The 24,393-nt window shown below is 35.7% G+C and overlaps 3 protein-coding genes and 1 non-coding gene across 4 annotated transcripts; all 4 read right to left on the bottom strand.

Moving 5' to 3' along the window:
- Window positions 1–4,759: 4,759 nt before the first annotated feature.
- Window positions 4,760–10,635, bottom strand: LOC112513047 (protein IMPAIRED IN BABA-INDUCED STERILITY 1-like). Its single transcript, XM_025119169.1, has 6 exons — window positions 10,504–10,635; window positions 9,033–9,317; window positions 8,272–8,589; window positions 6,514–6,741; window positions 5,564–5,661; window positions 4,760–5,141 (listed from the first exon to the last, which is right to left on the bottom strand). The coding sequence occupies exons 2-6, from the start codon at window positions 9,258–9,260 to the stop codon at window positions 4,760–4,762; spliced, it is 1,254 nt and encodes a 417-aa protein (XP_024974937.1). The 5' UTR covers window positions 9,261–9,317; window positions 10,504–10,635.
- A 2,014-nt stretch (window positions 10,636–12,649) lies between these two features.
- LOC112513548 (probable WRKY transcription factor 26) lies at window positions 12,650–16,355 on the bottom strand. Its single transcript, XM_025119844.1, has 4 exons — window positions 15,929–16,355; window positions 14,760–15,075; window positions 13,819–13,980; window positions 12,650–12,998 (listed from the first exon to the last, which is right to left on the bottom strand). The coding sequence occupies exons 1-4, from the start codon at window positions 16,323–16,325 to the stop codon at window positions 12,782–12,784; spliced, it is 1,092 nt and encodes a 363-aa protein (XP_024975612.1). The 5' UTR covers window positions 16,326–16,355; the 3' UTR covers window positions 12,650–12,781.
- Window positions 16,356–18,085: 1,730 nt separating this feature from the next.
- On the bottom strand, window positions 18,086–18,157 carry TRNAQ-UUG. The gene has a single exon. It is a non-coding gene; the product is annotated as a tRNA-Gln (tRNA).
- A 2,452-nt stretch (window positions 18,158–20,609) lies between these two features.
- On the bottom strand, window positions 20,610–22,007 carry LOC112513046 (UDP-glycosyltransferase 708C1-like). The gene has a single exon (XM_025119168.1). The coding sequence runs from the start codon at window positions 22,005–22,007 to the stop codon at window positions 20,610–20,612; it is 1,398 nt and encodes a 465-aa protein (XP_024974936.1).
- Window positions 22,008–24,393: the final 2,386 nt, after the last annotated feature.

Below are 24,393 nucleotides of genomic sequence, written 5' to 3'. Positions count from 1 at the left end.
AGTTGCTTAAAATAGGTGTCGTAATCATGGCCGAAAGCGAATCTGGATTGTTTTAGAGTCTGTTTGTTAACAGTGTAATGAGATTCGTAATTATTCTATAAGTTATACATTATTCTTTGATAAATATGGCCAAAAACTGGTCCTGGGACAGGTCCAAATTGTTCCCCGGCCGAAACAGCAACAATCCGGACCGGTCTCGGTCCTGTTGAAAATAGTAAAGCCCGGTTAAGGGTACTTGTAACCGGTTAGGATAACTGGGTCGGACCAAAACCGGTCCTATATTAAAAATCATTTTTTATATATTTTTGTCAATTTCTTTTTGATAATTTTTTAACAATAATTTAAGTTATTCTAATATACTTAAAAATATGTAATTGGGTCAATCAAATACATTTAAAACCATAACCGGCGGTCCCAAATCAGTCCCGAGCTAGGCTGGTCTCATTTAGCCATCTCTACTGTTTGGTAGTAGCTTATTTAGAGGCTGTTTGACAGTTGTTGAATGGTTTGGTGCAGAATGATTAAGAAGCTCTTATAATATAGTGCACAAATGAAATATAATTGTTTGGTAATTATGCAGAATTAAATTATGGTGCTGAATGATTAAGGAAAGCCGAAGATACAAAATTATTCAGAAGGTTTTAGAACCACTAAGAGGCAAAAAAAATTGTCAAACAAGATGCATCTCTTAACGATTTAAACACCGCCTCTTAATGGAACTATTAAGAGGTAAACAAACAACACCTTAATAAACTTCTAAAAGAAGATTTATATTGAAAATGTTTAAAAAAATGTTTTAACATTTAGTTCGAGCAATAAAAGGGAAGAAAAACTACAAAATTTCTATTTTCTCCATGTAGAAGGTCTTTTTAACAATTCTTAAAAGATAGGGGATGTATATGTCATTAAGAAAGAGATGAAGGGGGAAAATGGTAAAATAGGTAATTAGGGTTACAGTATAAAACGGAAAGAGAGAAAGCAAGAGAAGCAAATCCGCCATAGGCCGAGCGCTTATCCCRTAAACAAAGGGGTGGCGTGGTATTATTTCCACGGAGAAAAGGTTTTCAAATCGTGGCGCACCACCGTGTGCGACTGGCGTAGATCAATAAAATTGCACGCACAACTATACTACTGCTCTGTGCGTGCTTGGGAATCCATGGCCGCTTTGCTGCTTCGATTTGCATCCAAGGCGAGAGGATTTCCCTACATTTTCTATTTTTAATATATAATTAGCATCTTCTGACCGGTTTTTATCACCATCGAACTTTTGATTTCAATAATTAGGCTTAATTTGATGTTCTATCTCTATGATTTAGTAGGAAATGCATCCAAGGCGAAATGATTTTTTTCTATATTTTTCTCTTCGATTTCATGAGTAGCATCTTATAACCGGTTTTTCTCACCGTCACACACGATTATTTTGATTTTGAGATCTCTAGGGTTCATCTGAAGTTCAGTCTGCATGATATTTTAGGAGATGCATTCAAGGTGAAAGGATTTTCCTATATTTTTCCTTCTATTTGATGATTAGCATCCTATGCCTAGTTTTTATTCTTTTAGAATGATTAGGAACGTCAACTCGATGTGTTTTTTTGCTTGATCTTAAGCTTTTGGCAGTTTATCACCTCAATTTTCTGGCATTATTGATATTATAAATTAGGATCTGAAGACGTTTTGTGGTGAAAATAGCTCGACTGGATTATAACCACTGACAACAGTTACAAAAATTCTATGTCTGTAAATTAGTGTTTCAACAGCTAACAACTGATTGATTCTAAAACAGAAACAACGCCAGATCGAACTTACCAATTAGTTTTTCCATTTCATTCGCTTTTTTTGTTTTTAGAGCAATTCAACGAGAAAACCCATTGATATGGGTGGGAGAAAATTATTTGGTAGGGGTGTATTTGGTAATATATTGGGTTGTAATTAGGGTTTGTTTGTTTAACTCTTAATTCAATTTTTGAATCGTTAACAGGTGAATCTTGTTTGCCAAAAAAAGGTTTGTTTCTTATTGGTTCTGAAACCTTCTGAATGATTTTGTATCATTAATCTCCCTTATCTATTAAGCGTTATAGTTTTACCCTCAACGGATTCCCCAACAGGCATTGGGGAAAATGCGGGGACCCGATAAGACCCCTGATGGGGATCGGAGCGGTTTTAGTCATCGATTTCGGGGACAGCGATACCAATAACCGGCCCGAACCCGGTCTGTTGTTATTCCTATTTCCTTGCCTACTTAAAATTCCAAAATTCCATTTGTCGCTATATTTTACAAACGTTTTGATATTTTATTTGTTATACTTAAAACGTATGATACCAAAATAATCATCCTAAAAAACATAATCAAAAAAATAAAACTAGATTTGAAGCATGAAAAAAACAAGAGAAAATCTTTTTTCGTTTATTTTAGCATACAAAAATATGAAAAATGACAACAAATAGTTGTCAACATTTTTCATATCATATATATACATCAATAAAAAATTGGTAAAAAAAGAACCACAAATAAGGGGTTGGAAGAAAGGGATACAACTTTTGTGGTTTACACAAAATTGAGCTCCCATGTTTCATAATCATATAACATGGAGCTTTATCCATCTACCCAATCCTATATGATGCTAGTTAACTTGTAATGTATGTTGCCTTCAATTAAAATGTCTCTTTTACCCTTGTCCTTTTGTCTTTCCTCTCACCCTCCTTTCTTACAATGGTCCACCAAGCACAAGCTACAACAACCACTAAACATGCCTTTTTCAAGAATCTCTACTTTCCCCTTTGTTCATTATGACAATTCTGCATCAAAAAAGGGCAAAAAGGTAATTCATACACTTTAAAGAATAAAGCAATCTTGGAGATGGAAGATTAGAGTAGCATGGTAGTGAGTAGTGAGGTTAGTGGAACCTTAAGTTATAGTTCGTTTGTTAGCAGCTTAATGAGATTAAGGGACTCACAACTTATTCAGTCTGCTATACATGATTGTTTGGTAGTGGTTTAATGATATAGAAAGTGACTTATTCACTAACGTTTTAAATGAGAGATTTTATGCAAGCATATCCCTCTCAGTTAAAAAACATGTTCATTTTTTCGATGGAAAAACTCTCCCAAACAAAGGCATTTCAATATATATAGACAGACTAATCCAAACAAACAGTTTTATCCACCTTGGTTATGTACTTCCTCCTGTACTTGCTACTATTTACATAGATGTACAAAAAGTACAATTTAGAGCTTGGCCCTGTTGTGAGCCCCAAGCCCGGTCCAATCCAGGCTGAAAATGTAGGGGCGGGGGCCGCCCAAAAAGCCCACCTGAAAACCCCCAAAAAAAGGCCGGCCTAAAGAACCCGGAATGGACCCTCATTGAAAACAGGCTTGAAAGGCACCAGGCCTTGTGCATTTTGAGTTATCAATATTGCCATCACATACTGATGATAACTATTACTCCAAATTAGCATGTCTTTCTAGTTGTATTGTTGTCGTTTACTCGTATCTAGCTTTTCAATTTTAACATATCAATATTTCTCCCTTTTACACACTTTTGAGTTTTGACTAGTTGGGTTTTCATGAAACAACCGCTCTACTCTTTGCGTACATCTTACCCTCCAGATCCCACCTCCACTAGAGATATACTGGGCTCATTTGGTTTATTTTAAGTAAATAATCAAGTTATCTTGATTCTATGATCATTGTTAACAAGCATACACCAAACCAAACCAGTTATTCTCGAAGTCGGGTCTGGGTATGAGATGTATGCATACCTTCCTACCTCAAAGAATTGAGAAGTCGTTTCCGTGAAGCATAATGTGCTTAAAACAATAAAAAAAAGACAAGATATTTGTACCTCTAGAAAGACGGGATCTACGATCATCATAACGACGGTGATCTTCTTGTTTCCTCCCATCGGCACTATGCGAATGAAATAGCGCGGTTAGTGGTGGTCGAAATGTTATTTCTTCCTGATACTCCTGTCGCATATGCAGATAGTGATCAAATTGGATGGACAATCGAACTAGGAAGCACACGAATGAGTACATATTCAAATGCGATAAAATTCGAGTACTTATAAATCTATAACATGATATTCATGAATCTCTACAGGAATTCATCAATGGTGTTTGTTTTTCCAGTGAGCAATAAAAAAGCACTAAGAATTGGGCCGGGCCGACTTTCCTATCAGACTTTTGCAGGCCAGGCTTTTTCTAGACCAAGTCTAGCCCTGGGCCCGCTGCCAATATTTTGGCCTGGCCTGGCCTGGACCAGGCTTTGGGCTTGCTAGGCACGGACTTGGTTTAGGCCTTGAATAGGCTTCGAGCTTGGGTTTTTTCGTGCATTTCTACTTAGAGTTGCACAAGATTCGAACCTTCCAAGCCCGTTTCAATAAGCTAAAAAAGAGCTTGGGCTTTATCAGACTGCAGCCAGGCTGGTCCTAGGCTTTGGGTGTGAAATTAGGCCCAATCGTAGTCTCAGGATTTTTCTCGCTTTAAAAAAAATGGCCCGAATGGGCTTTTAGGCCTGTCATGGGCCTAGGCTTGCTAGACTCAAACCTTTTCGAGCTTTTAGGCTTTTTTTGGGTGGGTTTGGTATGCTGTATAGGATGAGATGGGACAATATAAAAACTTCTTGTCCCACATTTTTAAACGACGTTAAACTAAGACAGGACAAGACATGAGTGGGACAAAAATGCATTTGTTTATGTCCCACCAATATAGGAAAGCATACCAATCGCACCCCCTACTGATGGATCTTTCCGAGTTTAATCTTAAAGATAACTTACAGAAGATATATCCTCAGGCTCGTATACGCCACTCGCATCGAAAGTTTCAAACTTTATAAAATTATGATGCATTTGCACAACATGTCTTCTATGAGTTCTCCGAGCACCAGACGGCCCGCTACCATTTGATGTCGTAGCTTGTGCAGGAAGTGTGCAAATGCTATCGGCTTGAGAAGTTTCTGTCATTTGGGAAACTTCTGATACCGTGTCGTATGATGCTTTAGAGTCAACGAAATCTCTTGTGAAGTTTCTGTTGCCGTCTTCTGGAATCAGTTTACTAAAACTACTTTGCTCTTGCAAAGTTCTTCGGGATCTTCTCGGGTTTCTTGAAGTTCCGGATGCTTGAACTCTGCCACCCGCCTTCTTCCTGAAACCAGTGATTCTTGAAGCCATTAGTAATCTGAAAAATATATAACCTCTCCTTCCGTCCCAAAATAAGTGTCTACATTTAGGGGCTTTTTTTGGTAACTTAATGAGCTTAATGGGACTCGCAGCTTATTCGGTCAGCAATACATGACTGTTTAGTAGTGGCTTAATGATATAGAAAGTTGCTTATTCAATAAGTTTCTCGAGAAGAGTTTTATGCAGAACCTGCCCCTCCCAATTTTGTCATTAACTGTGAGATGGAGAAATTCATTACTCCCTTTGTTATTAAGATTATTATTGACATTTAATATTTAAAAACTGTAATAATTGCATATTTCTAAAACTGTGGGCTCTTTCATTGTGGACAGTTATTTTGGGACAAGTGAAATGTTATTTGTATGCAAACAACAAAAGGGAACCGACCTCCCTGCTTGATCGCGGAACCTTGCATCAATCTCTTTGTTAGGCGAGTATTTTGGCATGCTTGCAGGATCACACGCATAAGGTCTCGTATAAAAGTACTGAAGACAAAAACATCAGATTAAGATAATCGGTTTTGAAGGGTATTAATTACTTGAATCAAACATGAATTCTTTGATAAAAAGGAACAAAACCAAGCACAGTCAACATGTTCCACTCGAAAATAGGGTCTAAAAAGTAAGATGTATGCAAACATGACAAACCGAACGGACCCAGTAAATCCCACTTGAAAGTAGAGCCTGGGGGGAGTATGCAGACTTACCTCTACCTGGTATGGCCCACTCGAAAGCAAGGTATGTATGTTAGCAGTTTAATGAGCTTACTTTGACTCCTAGCTCAGCTGCACATGATTATTTGGTAGTGTGCTTGATGATATAGAAATGGCTAGGAAGAGCTTTATGCAGAAACCACATTTTCTACAAATATGCCCATCCCAATTAAAAACACGCTTATTTGTCTATTAAAAACCCCTTCCAAACAAAAACTTTCCCAATTTATACAGACAAATTAATCCACGCAGACAGCTTTATCCATACAAAACTTAATGTACGTTCTCAGAAGTAAGATGTACAAAAGAGTAGAGCGATTACTTTCGTGAAACCCCATTTCTTTGTTAGAATCATGCAATTCTACTCGAAAGTAGGGTCTGAGGATTAAGATTTACACATACCTGACCTCTACCCGAGCAATAGAGCGACTGTTTTAATAAAAAACAATATTTTTTTTTCTATAGAATCATGTAATTTTACTCGGAAGTAGGGTTAACCGTTAGGGGAGTAAGAAAAGTAAAAATGTAACGAGTAGAGCGACTGTTTTTTCGTAAGGGACCCTCTTTCTTTGACGGAATCATGTAATTCTAACATAAAGAATGCATACACAATGGCAAGTGTTACCTCGGCCTGAAGAGCGGATTTAGCAGTTGCACGTTTCTCGGGTTCTACGGAAATGAGGGTGTCAATAAGGTCGACCACGGTTCTCGGGAGTTCTTTGCACCTTTCTCGTAGAGTACTTGCGTAAGTAAATTGGGGTCTAAACATTGCTGCAAGAGGAAGCTTGGACTTTGTCCAATACTCATCAGGTGGAGTGCCACAAAGCTTGAATATCTTGTGCAATTGTTCAACCTGCAATCAGTAAAAAGAAACATCAAACGTGTGTGTGTGTATTTATATATATATATATATATATATATATATATATATTTGTGTGTATAATATAGATAGAGGGAGGTTTAGAAAAAAAAAACCCTCGCAAAATGAAAAACTGAAGAACACCCTGACAACCATTCATCCGGACGGTATGCACATGTACATACAAGTAAATAATTGTAGTTGTTTCTTGGTTTTTATGCATGTGTACATGTTATGCACATGTGCATACCGGACAAATTGCTTATAAATTACTGTCCAGATGAATGGTTACTAGGTGTTCCTCAGTTTTTATTTCTATTTTTTTTTTGCACTTTCCCAATGAACCTAACCTTATAATATACATATTTGTGTGTAAGAACCTCCCCTATCTGTATAAGTACTCTTTTACAGAGAGGTTCAAGGACATGGCATCAGAGTCGGAGTCTAGGGACTCAACACACTCTTTCACCTCCACTCTTGACGGCACTGTCTAGCCTCCGCTTAAGGGTCCATGTATCAGCTAAGCCCAGACTGTCATACTTGTATATATGTAAGACCCCTTCCTCCGTATGGGTGCGTTTGGTACGCTGGACAGAGAAGGGACAGAACAGGATCCCTGTCCCATGTTTGGCATGAATTTTATGTGGAACAGGCTTGCTCCACCCCTACCCCATGGAACAAGATGGAACAAGGTGGAACAAACTTATATTTTACTAATATAACCTCAAAATAAAACTTAATTCTCTTATAAAACATCAAATAAGTCTCTTTTTTACATTTTATTCATTCTTTAAATTTTATTTATTGTATTTTATGTTTCTTAAACTTTCATTTTACTGTCCTCAAAATATTATTTTTACACGGTTTTTATATTTTTATTAATTTATGTAATTTATTATATATTAATATTAAAAAATAATGTAGAAAAGAGATAAAAGTAAAAATAGAAAACTACATAAACTTTTTATTTGGTGTCATTTTAATTGTTTTGACGAAAACTTCAAATGATATATTTTGTTATAAAAAATAATTATTCTATTATAATTTAATAAATTACATAAATTAATTAAAATAAACAACTCATCAGGGGTAAATTAGTCATTTTACTTGTTCTTATCTGTCCAGTTTTATCTTACCAAACGTTGAACAGCTGTCATGTCCTATCCTATCAATTCCTGTTCTGTCATGTCCTATCCTATCAATTCCTGTTCTGTCATGTCCTGTCCTCACACCAAACACACCCTATAAGTACTCTTTTAAAGAGAGGTTCAAATAGGTCTCATATATCCTAACATGGTTTCAGAGCCAAAGTCCAGTACCACCTAAAGTCAACCCACTCTTTCACCTCCGTTCTTGCGGAGCACCATCTCGTCAGTCCCACATCATCTAGACACATATCATATAAGGGCTCTCTTAAGGAAAGATTTAAAGAGGTTCCACATATCCTAACGTTAGGCGCCATACCAAATGCCGCTTACTATGCATACGTTCAAGGTAAACAATGGGCATTCGAAATGTTCTCACCTCAGTTCTCCCCTTAAGGATGGGCCTCCCGACGAAAAGTTCAGCAAAAACACAACCCACGCTCCACATATCAACATACGGCCCGTAATTTGTAGACCCTAAGAGAAGTTCCGGAGGGCGATACCACAAGGTCACTACACGGCTAGTCAACGGCTGCTTGCTCCTAGAATTAAAGAAGTTCGCGAGACCAAAATCCGCAATCTTCAAGACTCCTTCGTTATTGATCAAAATATTGGATGATTTAATGTCACGATGTATAACTCCCCGTGAATGGCAGTGTTCGATTCCTTTCAATAACTGCAACATGTAGCATTTAATCTGCACACCAAACCAGAATCTACATAAATAACAGCTTTGGTGAACCGGAAGACCATGGTCTCCTGGAAGGTCAAAGGTTCAAACCTCACCAAAGGTAAAAAGTGTGTATGAATATCTACTGTATATAAATATTAGGTCGGATTCGGGAAAAAACATAAAAAAATGAAAAACTGAAGAACACTCTGTAACAGTTCATATGGACGGTATGCACATGTGCATACAAGTAATTTGTAAGAAATTTGTCCGGTATGCACATGTGCATAACATGCACACATGCATAAAAATCAAAAAATAACTTCAATTACTAGTATGCACATGTGCATACCGTCCATATGTGGTTACTGAGGTGTTCCTCATTTTTTTTCATTTTTTTGTAGTTTTCTCTTGAACCTCCCTCTATACATATTATATATATTTTTTTGGAGAAGTTATAAGAAACGAACCTGCGAATCGTTAAACTTGACTTCAGGATTCGATAGGAGTCCACAGAGATCGTGTTCCATATACTCGAAAACCAAATATATGCTACATGATAACCTGGATGTGATTATACCCTCCAATTTCATGACGTTTGGATGATCAAGCCTTCGAAGAATCTTGATTTCTCGAGCCATAAACCTCACACTCTCGGGTTGGAAATTGTCGAACCTCACCTTTTTCAGTGCCATCATTCGACCAGTTTGAAGTTCGCGTGCTCGATAGACGTTGCTGTATGTACCTTGCCCGATCTACTCGTAAAGAAGAGATGCAATAACCACATTCAGAAGCAAAAAAGGAATCTAACAAACCAAACCATTATATTCAACAACTATGTTAAAGTAGAGATTTTGAAGATATATGAGCTGTTTTTTCGCCCAGAGCTATGCTAAAAGCAAACCACAAGGGTGGTGTCTGATTGGTTTGAGCTTGGCTCCAAAGGTCAAAAGTACCAGGAGATCCCAAGTTCAAATCCAAAGAGGAATAAAAATCCCCTTATGGCCATGGAGGTTCAAATGCAATGACTCCAGGCTATCAGCAAAACAAATGGTCGTCCTGGAATTAGTCAGCTCGCATAGCGGGTTGGATATCCAGGTTAATAAAAAAAAAAGCATCTCCGACGGAAATTCTTAGAGCATCTCCTTTGAAAGGTTTTTAAAAGCAAAAAGTATAGCTTCTTACAAGAACCAACACTGTATATAATTCTTATAAGAATCTCAACCCCTTTAAGTTCTTCTACAAGAACCTTGGTTTTTACCTTGAAGTTGGTGAAAAGTGACAATTTGCTAGTTTTTTTTACATATTTATTCATAAATACATAATAAATACATGGGACCCACAAAAAAGTTCTTTGTAAAAACTACCATTGACTTAGCAAGCAAAATTACAAAAAGTGGGTCCTTATAACAAAATTGTAACCTCTCAAGTCTGATTCGTTCAGAAGTTTGGATATTTAAGGGTATTTGTTTTATTTTCTAAAATAAAAGCTTAAAAGCTCTGAATGATATCTGAAATTTTAAGTTGTAAACGTATCCTTTAATACCTCTTATCCTAATTCGCCCTCTACCAAATGGTTCATATTTTGGAGGTGGTAAAAGATTTGTTAGCAAAAACTATTTATATTTTATACTTCTGTAAAAACTATTTATCTTTTATATTTTTGCATTAATTTGACCCATTCAGATTTCAGACGTAAAAGCATACAATCTAACTAATCCAAATTTCAAACCTCATGATCACCTCTTATAAATCAGAAGTGAAATCAAACTTCAGAGTTCAGTACCATTTAAAAAACAAACGCTACCTAGGTCTCAAACTCTCGTGTATAATATAATCTATATATATATATATATATATATATATATATATATATTAATTATTATAGTTGATATAAAAATTTAAAAAATATATTAAAAAAATTGAAAATGGTATATATACCTTTTCTAGCCTCTCAAAGCTCTCGGATTTCAAAGGAACCCAACCATCAATGGCCTCTTTAGCGACGGCCGTCAGCCACGCCGGCCAACCGGCGGCAACCTGTTCACCTTCAACGGATCTTCCAAACCTAATACTGAACCCAAACCTCTTCGAATTCTGCTTGTGTTTCAAAGCTTCAAGTTTCTCAACATTTTCCCGACCACCACCAGATCCTTCGCTCGTTTTATCATCTTCCGTTTCCTCTTTGATCTTCTCCAATGGCTCAAAGCTATGATTATAGCTATGATGACTGTAATTCCTCTTCAATTTTCGCACCGGTAACGAATCAGAAGAAACTGTCGAAGATGAACCATGATCATCACGAATTTCGTCGGGAGAATCACGAAGAATTGGGGAATCACAAGATCTAGCAACGTTTTTGGAATTGATGCAACCCATTGATTATATATAGATCGACCCCCCAAAACCCGTCAATTCGAATTGACAGATTTCGGGGAGAAGATTAGGGTTTGAAAATGGAGAAGGGGAGAATTAATCACCCCTTCAGGATGGAGGATACAAGGAAGGGAGAGCAACTTTTTGGAGGATTGAGACAAATTTAGACCTAATTTCCGATTGATGAAACTGGAGTTGTTGTTGATTTCCCCCTTTCTTCCGATTCCAATTGAAATTGTGTGTACTGCAATTCGGGAATGGCGGAATTTGCGGGGAAGACGAAAGAGAAAGCGATATTCGTGGGTTCGTCTCCATTTTTTATTACTGTTGGAGAAGCTCCAGTTTTCGTTTTGGAGGGAAACCGACCACAAATCTGTTTATTTCACTCACAGAATTCTCATTTTCATTTATAAGAGAAAAAAACTTTAAGGGGTTATTTGTTTACCTATTAATAGCTATACTAATGGGTGGTATCTGAATCGTTAAAAGATGAATCTTGTTTGGCAAAAAAAAGTCTGACTTTTAATGTATCTAAAACTCTCTGAATGATTTTGTATCATGGGTCTCTTTTAATCATTAAGCGTCCTAATTTCATTGTAAACAATTATCAAATAATAATATTTCATTTTGCATTATATCATAAAAACATTTTAATCAATATGACAACTTAATCATCTATGCATTATTTACAAGTTTATAAAGCCTCCACTCATCAACTATTTTATGTTTTCAAGGTGTATGTTAAAGAGACTAATCCAACATTTTGTAGTTGCAATAAATACTCATATTCAATATTCAATACATCATGTCCTTTTACATAGTTCTATTTCGATAAGTTCACCTTATAGTTTTTTCTTGTTTGAAAAGTATAATACTATGATATCTTTAATGTTTACAAATACCATTGATCTTTCAACAGTGGAGCTTTAAAAAGTCGTGCTTATGCATTAGTAAGGGGTTGTTTATTTACCTATTAATAGTTTCATTAAGAGTCAACCTCTGAATCGTTAAGATATTAATCTTGTTTGGCAAAAAAAAAATCTGTCTCTTAATGGTTCTAAAACTCTCTGAATGATTTTGTATCATGGGCTCCCTTAACCATTCAGTGTTCTAATTTCATTGTAAACATTTACCAAACAATTATATTTCATGTGATTTTTTTCCATCTATAATAGAATTTAATGTAGTGATTAACATTTTTTTTTGTTTCACATGTACTTGGTTCATGATGTAAACACTTTTGATGTGTTTGTGAAACAAAAAATACACGTAAATTTTTTATTACATTGTGAACCGAATACATATCAAACCAACGCATTGTGAAACAACTATATGTTTATCAGTACATTAAAGGGTTGTTTGAGATTTCTCATTTGAAACAACTTATGATTTTCTACAAAAGTGCTTATCAACTTATTATAAGTTAAATGTTTTAACATCTTCAAAAACTCCTTATTACCGGTTTGGCACCGGTATAAGTTGTTTATCCAAACACTCAAAAGTGCTTATTACCGGCGCCACACTGGAATAAGTCAATAAGTTATTTTTATGAGCAATCCCAAACACCCCCTTAATATTATACTTAGATGAAAAAAAAAATCATATGAAACAAAACTTTAAAGTAAAAGCTCTCACAGTTCTCACAGATTTTGCAGTTTTCAAATGACTCCAACAATAAAAATCAAGAAAACTTCTCGATAATACGATATAAAGCAAATTCCGTTTGTGTACCATGAATTATACGTGATACATTTCGGGTAAGAACGTAACGATTAGAATAAACAAAAACCCGAGTCTTCTTTTTCGTACAAATTATTATATGTTCTCATTGATGTGAACTTGGTCACCTCAGATTTGTTATTTGATCTTCTTCCAAATGTAATACAACTGGGATTTCGCTCTTGAAGTCAATTTCTTTGCGATTTGAACGTTTAGCGACCACAGGAATATCGTGTTTATGTCTGCCTTCATATGTAGTTACAACGGATTTCGGGTCTGCTAAATCTCTCTCTACATGCTTCCGAACCTTGCATCCTACATTCGTGCATCGATAGTAACTCCTGTAATCCACAAGTATTACTTAAATTCAAGATTACAAGCAGAATGTGCGTGAGTACATCTTATTAAAGCTTCATGTTTGAATTTGTGTAACTAATTGCAGATAAACATCATTTTGAATATAAAAATCTAAAATATAATTAGGATAATCATTGAGTTCTAACAGAATACTTAACTATTATCTTAAAAAAAAAATTATTAAACCAAAAATAAATTAGTTCGTTATTAAACTTCAATTAAGTTATAATAAAAAATTGAATTAAAGAAATTGCACAAAAACGAGAACGTTTAAATAGTTAATTTGATACTAATATCGATTATTTTTTTTTTCAAAATTTTATAATATATTCAAATTTATATTCTATTCAAAAATAAAAAACATTCTCGTTTTCTCAAAACCACATAAAATCGCATTATAACATCGATAGAGCCAAAATATAAAATGAAACATTAAGATCAAGATGTATTTCACTGCATTGCGCGAGTACCATTCTAGTGTGTGTGTGTGTGTGTGTGTGTATATATATATACATACATACATACAAGTTTGATGGTCTGTGTCTAGCCGATATGAGACTCCCACACCCCTCTGAAATGGAGGCTAAACGTGCCCTCATAACAAAAGCAAAAAAGTGTGTTGAATGCTTTAGATTTTGATAAATATCGACTTTGATATCATATGAAAATAGAAACTTGTTTAAATGTCTCTTTAAAGAGCCTTTATAAAAGATCAGATATTTTTAATAATTTGTATCTAACCGATGTAAAACTCAAATAACAACTTATCTGATTCTAATTATTAAATATCAGATAATCTATCACCTGGGATAAGTAGTCCCCTTCACTGCTTTTTGCCCATACTTTCTCCACTTGAATCCGTCATCTAAAATATCAACTTCACTTCTTGTTTGCACCACAATCTTTGGTTCACTCACCGTAATTCGACTCGGCCAACTCCCGTACTCCGTCTCGACCTTCGTTTTCCTGCATTTCGTAAAAAAATTATAAGAAAAAAAATTCCGAATAGAAATCTGTTATCCTCAAGTTTCATGTCCTACCAATTACGTGAAGTCATTATCAATATGTTGGTGATTTTAGTATCATCAAGCCATTTAGTATGATCGGGAATTCGGGATTAATGTGTGACAAGCCGAAATTAGAATTAGCTATAATTTGAATCCGGAGGTGCGGAGTGCACACTCGGATAAGTTAAGTTAATCTCGGGTACGCGGGGTCCGAGGGCAGCCTCCCCTTCGTGGGGTTCCAAGGGGCATCGCCCCTGGCAGCAGCGATCCCGCTACTCCTGCCAAAATAACCAACTTAACTACCGGTGGTTATAAATAAGATTTATATTCGGTGATTGCAGGGTGACGATCTTTGTGCATATCATTACTGTGCCGGAATTTTGTCTCCTAAGGTACATAAACAAGAAAATTTTGTGTTTGATATTGAATTTTGCCTGAAATCCAGATCGTTGTTCTTGGATTATCCCAAATCTGATTTCGAGGTATCCCAGGCTATAGGGTCGAAATCACAGATTTTGGAAAGTGTGTTATACACGATACTTGAATTATCCAAGTATTTTGATATTTTGTTCCAAAAATCTAACATTCAAAATCCGTTATTGTTTTCAAAAATATTTATTATCCTCAAATTCTGTGTCCTGTCAATCACGTAAAGCTATACCAATGAATGATGTGTCTTTACGTAATTGGTTGTGAGGTAGGGGACACAAAAACGATCGGAAATCTATGAAACCTTGCCTTCTTTTTTCATCACAATCATCACCCGCGACCCCATTCGCTATCAGATGGTCAACTTGTTCATACGAGTCCACTGGTTTGTCCACAGCTGCACCGTCGTTGGCTCGTTTACATGTCCTAGGTGGCTCATGGTTATGATGACCGTTATAGATGATCTCGCTGATTTGACCGTCAAGAAAATGCCCGACCTTTTTGGTCATCGGGCAGTTAGTTTGCGAGCATCGGTAATAATTCCTCGGAAGCTCGCTTGCTTTCACTTGTTTTTGCCCGTATTTCCGCCAGTTGTACCCATCACAAACGGCTTTCGCTACTGAAACTATAAAACACGGACGAATTCAGTATTTCTTTCAATGGTAGTACCAATAATTACAGTAATATAAAATAAAATAAATATAATTATAAAATAAAAATTATTATTGTTACAAATGAAAATAGAAATTTATACAATTTCAATTCTCATATTTAAGGTGGGGTTTTTCTTAAAAATGTGGTGAAATCTAAAGTCTTATTTTACTTCTGATTATTAAAAGGTGGTGCTGAAATCTGAAATTTAAATTAATAAGACTGCTTGTTTTTGTAAACTGAAAAATGTCTGAATTTGTCTATTTTTTTCATTGGAAAATTATAGTGTTGAATTTATAGATAAATTTATACAATTTCATATATTTATTCATCATCATTACAAAATTTACATCTAAATTATATAATTAACATTCATTTAAACGAAAATATGTCATTAACGGTATTTAACACATTTAAATCATATTAAAATACATTAATTGAGACAGGTGAGGATCGATTTGGTAAGGATTGATTGAGAGAAATGATCGATTAAGAAACGTCATTGATAAGTGTTCAGAGAACAATAAGAGACATATAAGAGGTTGGTTTACCTCTTACCAGATAAGAGGAGAATAAGACATACGTGTCTCTGAAAATTAGAAAAAACAAACAGTCTGAATGACCCTACCTCTTAAAGAATCAGATATAAGAAGCTGATAAGAGTTTTTTTTTTTTTTTTTTAAACAAACAAGGCCTAAGTCTCGATATGATACTGTAGCCTCTCAATTTCCAAGTAACGATGCTCGGTGATAGCACAAAACAAATTAGAGCGGTGTCAGTTTTACGGATCGTAATTTTTTTACACTACGACAGAATAAAATCCTTACAAGTCGATCCACCCATGATTACGGGTTCGGGATTGCAAGATTCAGAAACCGAATATGATTCGATCCAGGAGGAGTCGTCAGCATCGGATATTTGAGTGGTTTGCGGTTCTTCCTTCAATGCCGCTACTAAAAATGGCCCGTTTTCCGGTCGAGATACGGGGGTAGTAGTCGGGGTTTGAACGGCCGGAAAAGGTACGATTTCGGCGAGAATTTGAGAGAAAGATTGGATATCGCCATCCGCGTAATGATCGGAGAAGAAGTTAGAGACAAATGTCAGCGGACCCGGGCTAACTTCGGTGGCGTTGAGGAATGAATCCGCCGAAGACCGCGGCGGGAGCGTTATCGTCATCGGTGGAACTCTCCGTTGTGGTGGCAGTGCTCCGCCGGTCTCCGCCATGGTTATGGTCTGATATCTGTACAAAAAGAGGATATAAAAAGGGATATTTCCATGCCTACTTGCTCTCATTAACTGCTTCCAAAGACCAACTTGCAACAACCACCACATCAACTAGCCTTTTCCCATCTCAATCACATAATCATTTTGGAAATAAAAATGGGTTTTTATGTCGGTTTTGGACCCGAAAACGATGTGAATTCTAAACGTTAACCGGAAATATGTTTGTGGGTTTGTGTAGTACTGTACGAGAGCTTCGTTTTGATATATCGTGCGTCTAAAACGATGTTCGGGTGGATTACGAACTTTTCGTCAAAAGTGTTGGGATTGAAATGAATGATTGGGTGTTGGTGGGAAATGAAACAAGTTGCAGGTGAAACTTGGTATCACGTGAGACCAGCCTATTTTCATGATACTATTTTTTTACACTTAAAACTTCACAGTATTTTTGCGGTGAAGGTCTGACTTTTTTTTACCTTCACAACGTTTTGCTGTAAAGTTTTAAGTATAAAAAATTGGTCTACGAAAACAAGTTGATCTCACGTGAACTCAACCCATATGATATATGTATGAAAAGATAATAGATTTTTAATAAAATATAAAAGAAAATTAGGTATTAAATGTTGGCTGGAATATACAACTGGCATATGAGTTACAAAAACATCATTTTCAATCAAAAAGTGATTTTTTGGCTACAAAATACATTAAATGCATATAAAATTAATGCATTATTTAAAAAAAAAATTCCTTTTAAAAAGAGTATTTTATTATTGGATACATTTTAGGAGTCGTTTATTAAATTTTTATCTGTTTGGACGTCACTTATCTTATTGGCTGTTTGTCAAATGTTTTATAATATAGTATAGATGATTAAGTTGTCAGAATGATTAAGAGGCTCTCATGATATAATGCAAAATGAAATATAATTGTTTGATAATTGTTTACAATGAAATTAGGGCGCTGAATGGTTAAAAGAGACCCATGATACAAAACCATTCAGAGAGTTTTAGAACTATTAAGAGACATTTTTTTTTGCCAAACAAGATTTATCTTTCAACGATTCAGATGCTGTCTTTTAATGGAACTATTAAGCGGTAATCAAACAACCCCTGAGTTATTGGTGAACATCACAAAAACTGAGAATCTTGTCCGGTAAGAAGCATAGCAGTGCCTGAGAATCCTACGTGGTAAGTACATAACGAAACGTCTTACTCGGTAAGCACTTACATGATAAAAGATGCTTACCATAAATCCATTTTAATAACCAAGAACGTTACTCGATAAGGTACGTGAGAACACTAACTAATCTTTTTTATTGGAAAGGTGTACCGGTCTATGTCTAGACTAATCCTGCTAAATTGCGACTGTACAAAATCAGTTCTGATAAACTCAATGACCGCAATATCATGAAAAATGGAATAAAATTCCACTTATGACGATGTGATTTTAAATGCGGAGACTCCGAGCTACCCATAAAACAAGTGGTTGTTCTGGGATTAGTCGGCTCGCGTAACGGATAAGATATCCAGGTTAATCAAAAAAAGATTCAAACAGTAAATATCAATAATTAAATAATTAAATATAATTTTTTAGAAGAAATAAAACTCTTTGTGGTCATGGAGGTTCAGATGCAATGACTGAGTTACCCGTAAAGTAGGTGATCGTTTTGAAATTAATCGGTTCGCATAGCGGGTTGGATATCCAGGTTAATAAAAAAAATATTTAAATAATAAATAAATATAAAAAATTTAGAAGAAATAAAAAGGTCCTACCGGGATTCGAACCCAGGTCGCTGGATTCAAAGTCCAGAGTGCTAACCACTACACCATAGAACCGTTTGCGTTTCTTATTCTTATTTAAATTTATTTATTTAAATAAATTATTTAAAAAAAATGATATATGATTCAACCTTAGACCCATTTAAATGTAGCAGATAACAACAGGGCTCGAGAATTCACGTACGTAATATCATGAAAAATGGATACAAATGTTTGACTGCTACTTAGTATCGGCAATAGGTCTAAAAAACTCCGACTTGCATGTGTTAAGCATGTCGTGCAGCGTTCATCCTGAGGTAAAATCGGAAAAAAAAAATCATTTTAAAGAATATTAAAATATAACAAGATAATAATATTAAAAAAAATTGTTATTAAATTAAAATAAATTACTTTTTTTGAAAATAATCAAACAAATTAATATAAAAAGAAGAATTTTATAATTTATAGACTGACACACATGTCCCATTCTATCCCTGGAACAAGAAAAAAAAAACAAGATTTAGACAAATATACCCTTTGATGATAAAAAAAAAAACCACTAATACGCCTCCTTCCTCCGTACCCATTGACAGATTTCACGCCTCCATATCTCACACGTACATAGGAAGCAGTGATTTTGGTATGTATGTATGTATGTATGTATGTATGTATGTATGTATGTATGTATGTATGTATGTATGTATGTGTATTTGGTCAAGTTTTTGTTAATTTTCATCTAGATTGATTATTTGGTAAAAAAAAAAATTAAACAAATCATTAGTGCTAAATTGGTCATTTTAACCAGTTATCTGTCATGTCCAGTTCCATTATGTTTTTACCGACTGCCGAACAACTGTCATTACTTGTCTACATATCAAACGTACCCAAAAAGAACACAACTTTGTTATTGTCAGTTATTAAAAGAAATTCCTAAAAAAATACATAATAGAACGATTAAGGATATGCAATCCACTTCATTGATCGAAGTACAACGCATTACAACTTTATTTAACATATATATATATATATATGTGTGTGTGTGTGTGTGTGTGTGTGTGTGTGTGTCCTTCAACCACCAAAGTTGATTTTTATCGGGGGATGGGTCATTGAATGCTATATGTATTCCCTTTTTATGTTAGAATTAAGTTAATTTATGTATTGAAAATGTAAAAATAAGTCTTGATGTTGATATATATAAAAAGAAAATTAATAAGTAGAGACAGATCTAACAATATATAAGAGTGCATTTAGCATACCTCATACACCCCTATGTATTGCTAAATACATTGTTACCTCTTAAGGAGGGAGGGGGGGGGGGGTTGAGATTGCTTATTAAAAGTGTTTATTAACTTACTTTGGTGTGGTACTAGTAATAAGGAGTGTTTAATAAGTTATTTTCTTCTAACTTATTTCGATGTGGTACTGATAATAAGGGGTTTCCAGTGTTTGGATGAGAAAAAAGGGTATCTCATCTATTTTTTTCAGCTTATCCAGTATGGTACCGCCATAAGCTAATTCAAACATTTTTTTTTATATATAAAACTCCAGTTAACCACCATATAAGTTGATAAACACTTTTATAAAAAAGCATAAGTTGTATTAGATAAGCAATTCCAAACACCCCCTTAATTTATATCTCAAACGCATAACATCAGAACCCATTTTTCATATTTTTAAGGGAGATCGACCAAAAGTGCCAACTTCCCCAACCAACTTCACTTTTTAGCCATTTTCTGAGGTGTATTTTCGTTTTAGTCAGAGTTTACACATGTGTCTTACGCATTTGCTTAAACTTGATTTTCAAATTAAAAAAAAAATTTGGCATTAAAATGCAGGTGACGTTTGTTTTTTAAGATGTGTTAAAGTCTGAAGTTTTATTTCACTTATGATTTATAAGAGGTGGTGCTGTTGAAGTCTGAAATCTAAGTCAATAAGACTGTTTGTTTTTGTAAACTGATAAATGTCTAAATTTGTTTAAGGTATCTATTTTACCTTTTAAAAATTATAGTGTTGAATTTATAGATAATTTATATAATTTCACATATTTATTCATAATCATTATAAAATTTACATTAAAATTATATAATTAACATTCATTTAAACGAAAACATGTCACTAACGGTGTTTAACACATTTACAAACTATTAAAATACATTAACTGAGAGAGGTGAAGATTGATTTGGTAATGATCGGTCGAGAGAAATGATCGATTAAGGTTAATCGTTTAAGAAACACCATTTTTCAGAATTTAAAGAACAATAAGAAGCAAATAAGAGGTTGGTAAGAACAGTCTGTATAGTTTTGTCTCTTAACAGATCAAACATAAAGGGTTGATAAGAATTTTTTTATAAAAAAACAAATAAGGGCTCGGATTTTTGCATAAAGGTTTAAATTAATTATTTTAACTATTTTTTTATTTTTGATACATGATTTAATATAATATTAATCGGATATCCAACTTACAGATAGCACGAAGTCATCACATTTTAACGTGACCACAAAGGGATTTTTATTGTTGATTGGATTTTTATTATTGTTGAAGATCATGGATGATCTCCATCAACGCCTTATCAGAACTTCCTCCGGCTCTAATGGCGGTTTTTGCTTCTTCCCCAATTTTTCTTGCTTTCTCCCTTAATTTCTCATCATCCATCGCCATTTTCACCCTCTCTGCAATCTCTTCCCCCTTCACCAGCTTCACCCCCAACCAACCCCAACCCTTCTCCCAAATCCCCAATCCCGCCGTCTCCACTACTCCGGCGTTCACCATCTGATCGCCCAATTGCGGCCACGCCACCACCGGAATCCCTCTCGCCGCCGCCTCCATCACCGAGTTCCATCCACAATGGCTAACGAAACACCCGATTGCAGGGTGTGAAAGGATCTCTTCTTGATTCACCCACCCTTTCACCACCATCCCTTTGGATTTTGTTCTCTGAACAAACGAATTTCCCAGTAATTCTTCAATATCTTCGGTGTCTTCTTTATCCACAATCCTTGATTTCAAAACCCACAAGAAATTTCGCCCGATTAACTCCAATCCGTCTCGTAACTCTCTGATTTGAGCTCTTGACATGGCGGTTCTACTTCCGAAGCTGACGTATACCACCGATTCCGGTGGCTGTTGATCCAGCCATGGAAGTGGTTGCCGATCACCTAGTTCTAATTTGTGTGGTTCTAGAGGTCCAATTGGGAGAAAAGGGGGGAAATCGGGTATGAAGTTGCCGCCATTAACAGCCGAAATTGTTTCTGGTTCAAATGCATGAAAGCTGTTCGACAAAATGCCTTTGGCTTTTTTCATTGCAAGAGAGTTTGATACTAAAGTATTCGTGAAAACGTGATTCGGAATGAAAAACGGCGGTGGAAGCGTCGAGATTTCAAACGGAGTTAAACCAGAAATGCGAACGGAGGTTTCCGCCATTGTTATGGAGCTTCCAGGTGCGATTAACGACGGAATATGTGGCAAGAGGGCGGTGAATCTAGCAGAGGTGGTGGAAACGATATAGATCGGAATTCGAAGATCATCGGCAACTTGGCAAACTCCGGCAGCTGATGCAATATCGGAAAAAATGGCGGAGATCGGTGGTGATGTAGAAGATAAGGTTGGAGTAAGAAGGTGAACAGAGCGGTTGATGGCTTCAAATTGGAGTGCGAAAGGGTCGGCAGCGGCTGCGGCGTTTGGTGGTGTATAAGGAACGATTTGGAAGTCAAGGCGGTTGATGGCGGGATACGCCGCCAGGAAGGCGGTGATGTGGGAGGCCTCCGCCGTAGAGACGGGCGGTTGGGCGGTGATGAGGGTTACACGGCAGTTGCGGGAAGCTAGCATGGAAGCGAGACGGAGGAGTGGGGTTAAATGGCCCATTCCGGCACTTGGGAAGAGAGCAATATGTGGTGGTTGGTGGTGGCGTAGATCGGTGGCGGTCGACATTGACGGTGGAGTGATGGTGGTGAGTTAATGGTGAGTGGTGACTATTGTAGCTGGTTGGATTGGTTATTATAGCCGGTTGTACGGAGTCAGTTGTATCACTTATTATAGCCGACTAATCCCATGACGACAACCTGCTTTGTAGATAGTCCGGACTCCGGAGTCACCGCATTTGAACTTCCGTGGTCACAAGAGGATTTTTATTCCTCTTTGGATTTGAACCTGATACCTCCTGGTCATTTTGACCTTTGGAGCTAAGCTCAAACTAATCAGACACCACCCTTGTGGTTGTGTTATTTTTACCTTAGAATTTTTTTAATTTAAAATAAAGGATCGTTTATCAAACGCATGCTAAATAAGCGCTTACTGGGTGCTACTTATCTTTTAAGTGAGTATGATAATCTTACCGTGTAAGAGGCATAATTGGAACCGAAAATCTTACGCGATATGTTAAGGAGAAAAAACTCTTGCTCGTTGAGCATTTATCAGGTAAAAGATGATTATCAACGGTCTATTTTAATGATCGATAATCCTACCCGATAAAATAAATGAGGATGACACTTCTACAGATAAACAATTACCCAATAAGTATTTAATGAACAACCCTCCAAGTCTGATTGGTATTTATAGTAAAAAATAATTTAAAATCAATTGTTTTTATCGACCAACGAGAGCCACAAGATCTACCAACTTAATAGGCGTCTGATTGGTTTGAATTTGGGTTCTAAAGGTTAAGTGTTTGAAGATTTCATGTTCAAATTTGAGGAGGAAAAAAAATCTCTTCGTGATTACAGAGGTTCAAATGCGACGACTCCAGCCAACACGTAAAGCAGGTGGTTGTCTTCTTGGAATTAGTCGGCTCGGCTCGCATAACAGATTGATATACAGGTTAATAAAAAATATTTTATTTATAAATTAACATTTAATAATAATTCCAATTTAATGTAATTAATATTAACTGATAATTAACAATAATAAATAACCATTAATATCAATAAAGTGTATAATTGATAAAAAGTGACAAAAAAACTTATTGAATCAAAAACCCGATCGGATTTCGGATAAGGAAATCAAGCCCTAATTTTTGGATTTTGGATTGCTTCGGGTTCGGGTTGGTCGGGTTTCATATTGAGGTTGGTCGGTTTCGGGTTTAGTTATAGTGCAAATAATATATAATATCCAATTGATTTTTGATGATGAATTCAATCGATTTAGATGATTAATAAATCGATAGTATGCTTAGAAATTAGAAAAAAAAAACACGACAAACTAAGATTTTTAGAATTTTCAAAAGATAATTAGATAAATAAGTATATTTATATAGTATTTAAAATATATATATATATATATATATATATGTATATATAATTCAGGTTTTCGGACGGATCGCATGATCAAAAATCAAACCCAACCCATATCTGAATTTTCCCCAAAAATGTCAATTTTCGGATTTCGGGGCATTCAGGTTTTACGTAAATACTTTATTTTCAGTTCGGCCTTGGGTTCGGGTTTCGAACAATTCGGGTTTTACACATCCCTAAATCTATGACAGTTCTAAAAAAAATTATTTATTATCGTATCTTTTTTTTGCTTCTTCATAGTCTGAGGAGCCATCCATATAGCCAATTCGGTACGTCTTAAATGAATATGATGAACATCTTATCAATGTTTCTTTTTTGTTAACTGAATAGTATGTATGGGTGTCAGAATAGTTCCACTAAAGGATTATTTGTTTACCTCTTAACAGTTCTATTAAGAGACAACCTCTGAATCTTTAAGAGCTGAATCTTGTTTGACAAAAAAAGTCTGTCTCTAATGATTTTTAAATCCTCTGTATGATTTTGCATGTTGGGCTCCCTTAACTATTAAACGTCTTAATTTCATTGTAAACACTCATATTTCATTTTACACTATATCATAAGAGTCTCTTAATCATTCTGCACCAAACTATTCAGCAACTACCAAACAACCCCCAACTCTCTTTTGCCCAACTATGCTAGTTATAGTTTCACCATTCTTAGTCTACTACCCTAATCATATGTCTCGGAGTGCTCTTATCAGAGATCATGTCATCGGAATTATCTAAGACTGTCATGTTTAACGTCAATTGCTCGTCCCATTTCCTCCTTGGCCTTCCCTTCCTTACCGGGTTTGAGCCCTCCCCTGAATAGCCTTAGCGGCTAAGTGAGCCAAAAAATGCCCCCCACATTGGTGTCCTTGGAGGCGGGTTCCGTGTTGGGCCGGTTAAGGTTGACGGTAATCAACTTTTTGCTCACATTAACAATCACACTATAACAATTGCTTAAGGGTCTGTTTGTTAGCAGTTTAACGAGCTTAATGGGACTTGCAACTTATTCGGTCGGCTATACATGACTGTGGTAGTGACTTA

This window comes from Cynara cardunculus, assembly GCF_001531365.2.
Source record: "Cynara cardunculus var. scolymus isolate 2C chromosome LG 5, CcrdV1, whole genome shotgun sequence".
Lineage (NCBI taxonomy): Eukaryota > Viridiplantae > Streptophyta > Magnoliopsida > Asterales > Asteraceae > Cynara > Cynara cardunculus.
The sequence above is the reverse complement of the archived record's forward strand: the minus strand, read 5'-3'. Positions and strand labels throughout refer to the sequence as shown.

Bases quoted from the DNA above. Each gene is read 5' to 3' on its own strand.
- LOC112513047 (XM_025119169.1), bottom strand. From the start codon at position 9,260: ATGATGGCACTGAAAAAGGTGAGGTTCGACAATTTCCAACCCGAGAGT. The intron at 8,590-9,032 runs GTTCGTTTCTTA...TTTGGTGTGCAG, and splicing joins TCAAGTTTAACGATTCGCAG to ATTAAATGCTACATGTTGCA. The intron at 6,742-8,271 runs GTGAGAACATTT...TACTGATTGCAG, and splicing joins TCCTTAAGGGGAGAACTGAG to GTTGAACAATTGCACAAGAT.
- LOC112513548 (XM_025119844.1), bottom strand. From the start codon at position 16,325: ATGGCGGAGACCGGCGGAGCACTGCCACCACAACGGAGAGTTCCACCG. The intron at 15,076-15,928 runs GTAAGGATTTTA...CGTGTTTTATAG, and splicing joins AATCATGGGTGGATCGACTT to TTTCAGTAGCGAAAGCCGTT. The intron at 12,999-13,818 runs GTGATAGATTAT...TGTGGATTACAG, and splicing joins AAGGGGACTACTTATCCCAG to GAGTTACTATCGATGCACGA.
- LOC112513046 (XM_025119168.1), bottom strand. From the start codon at position 22,007: ATGTCGACCGCCACCGATCTACGCCACCACCAACCACCACATATTGCT.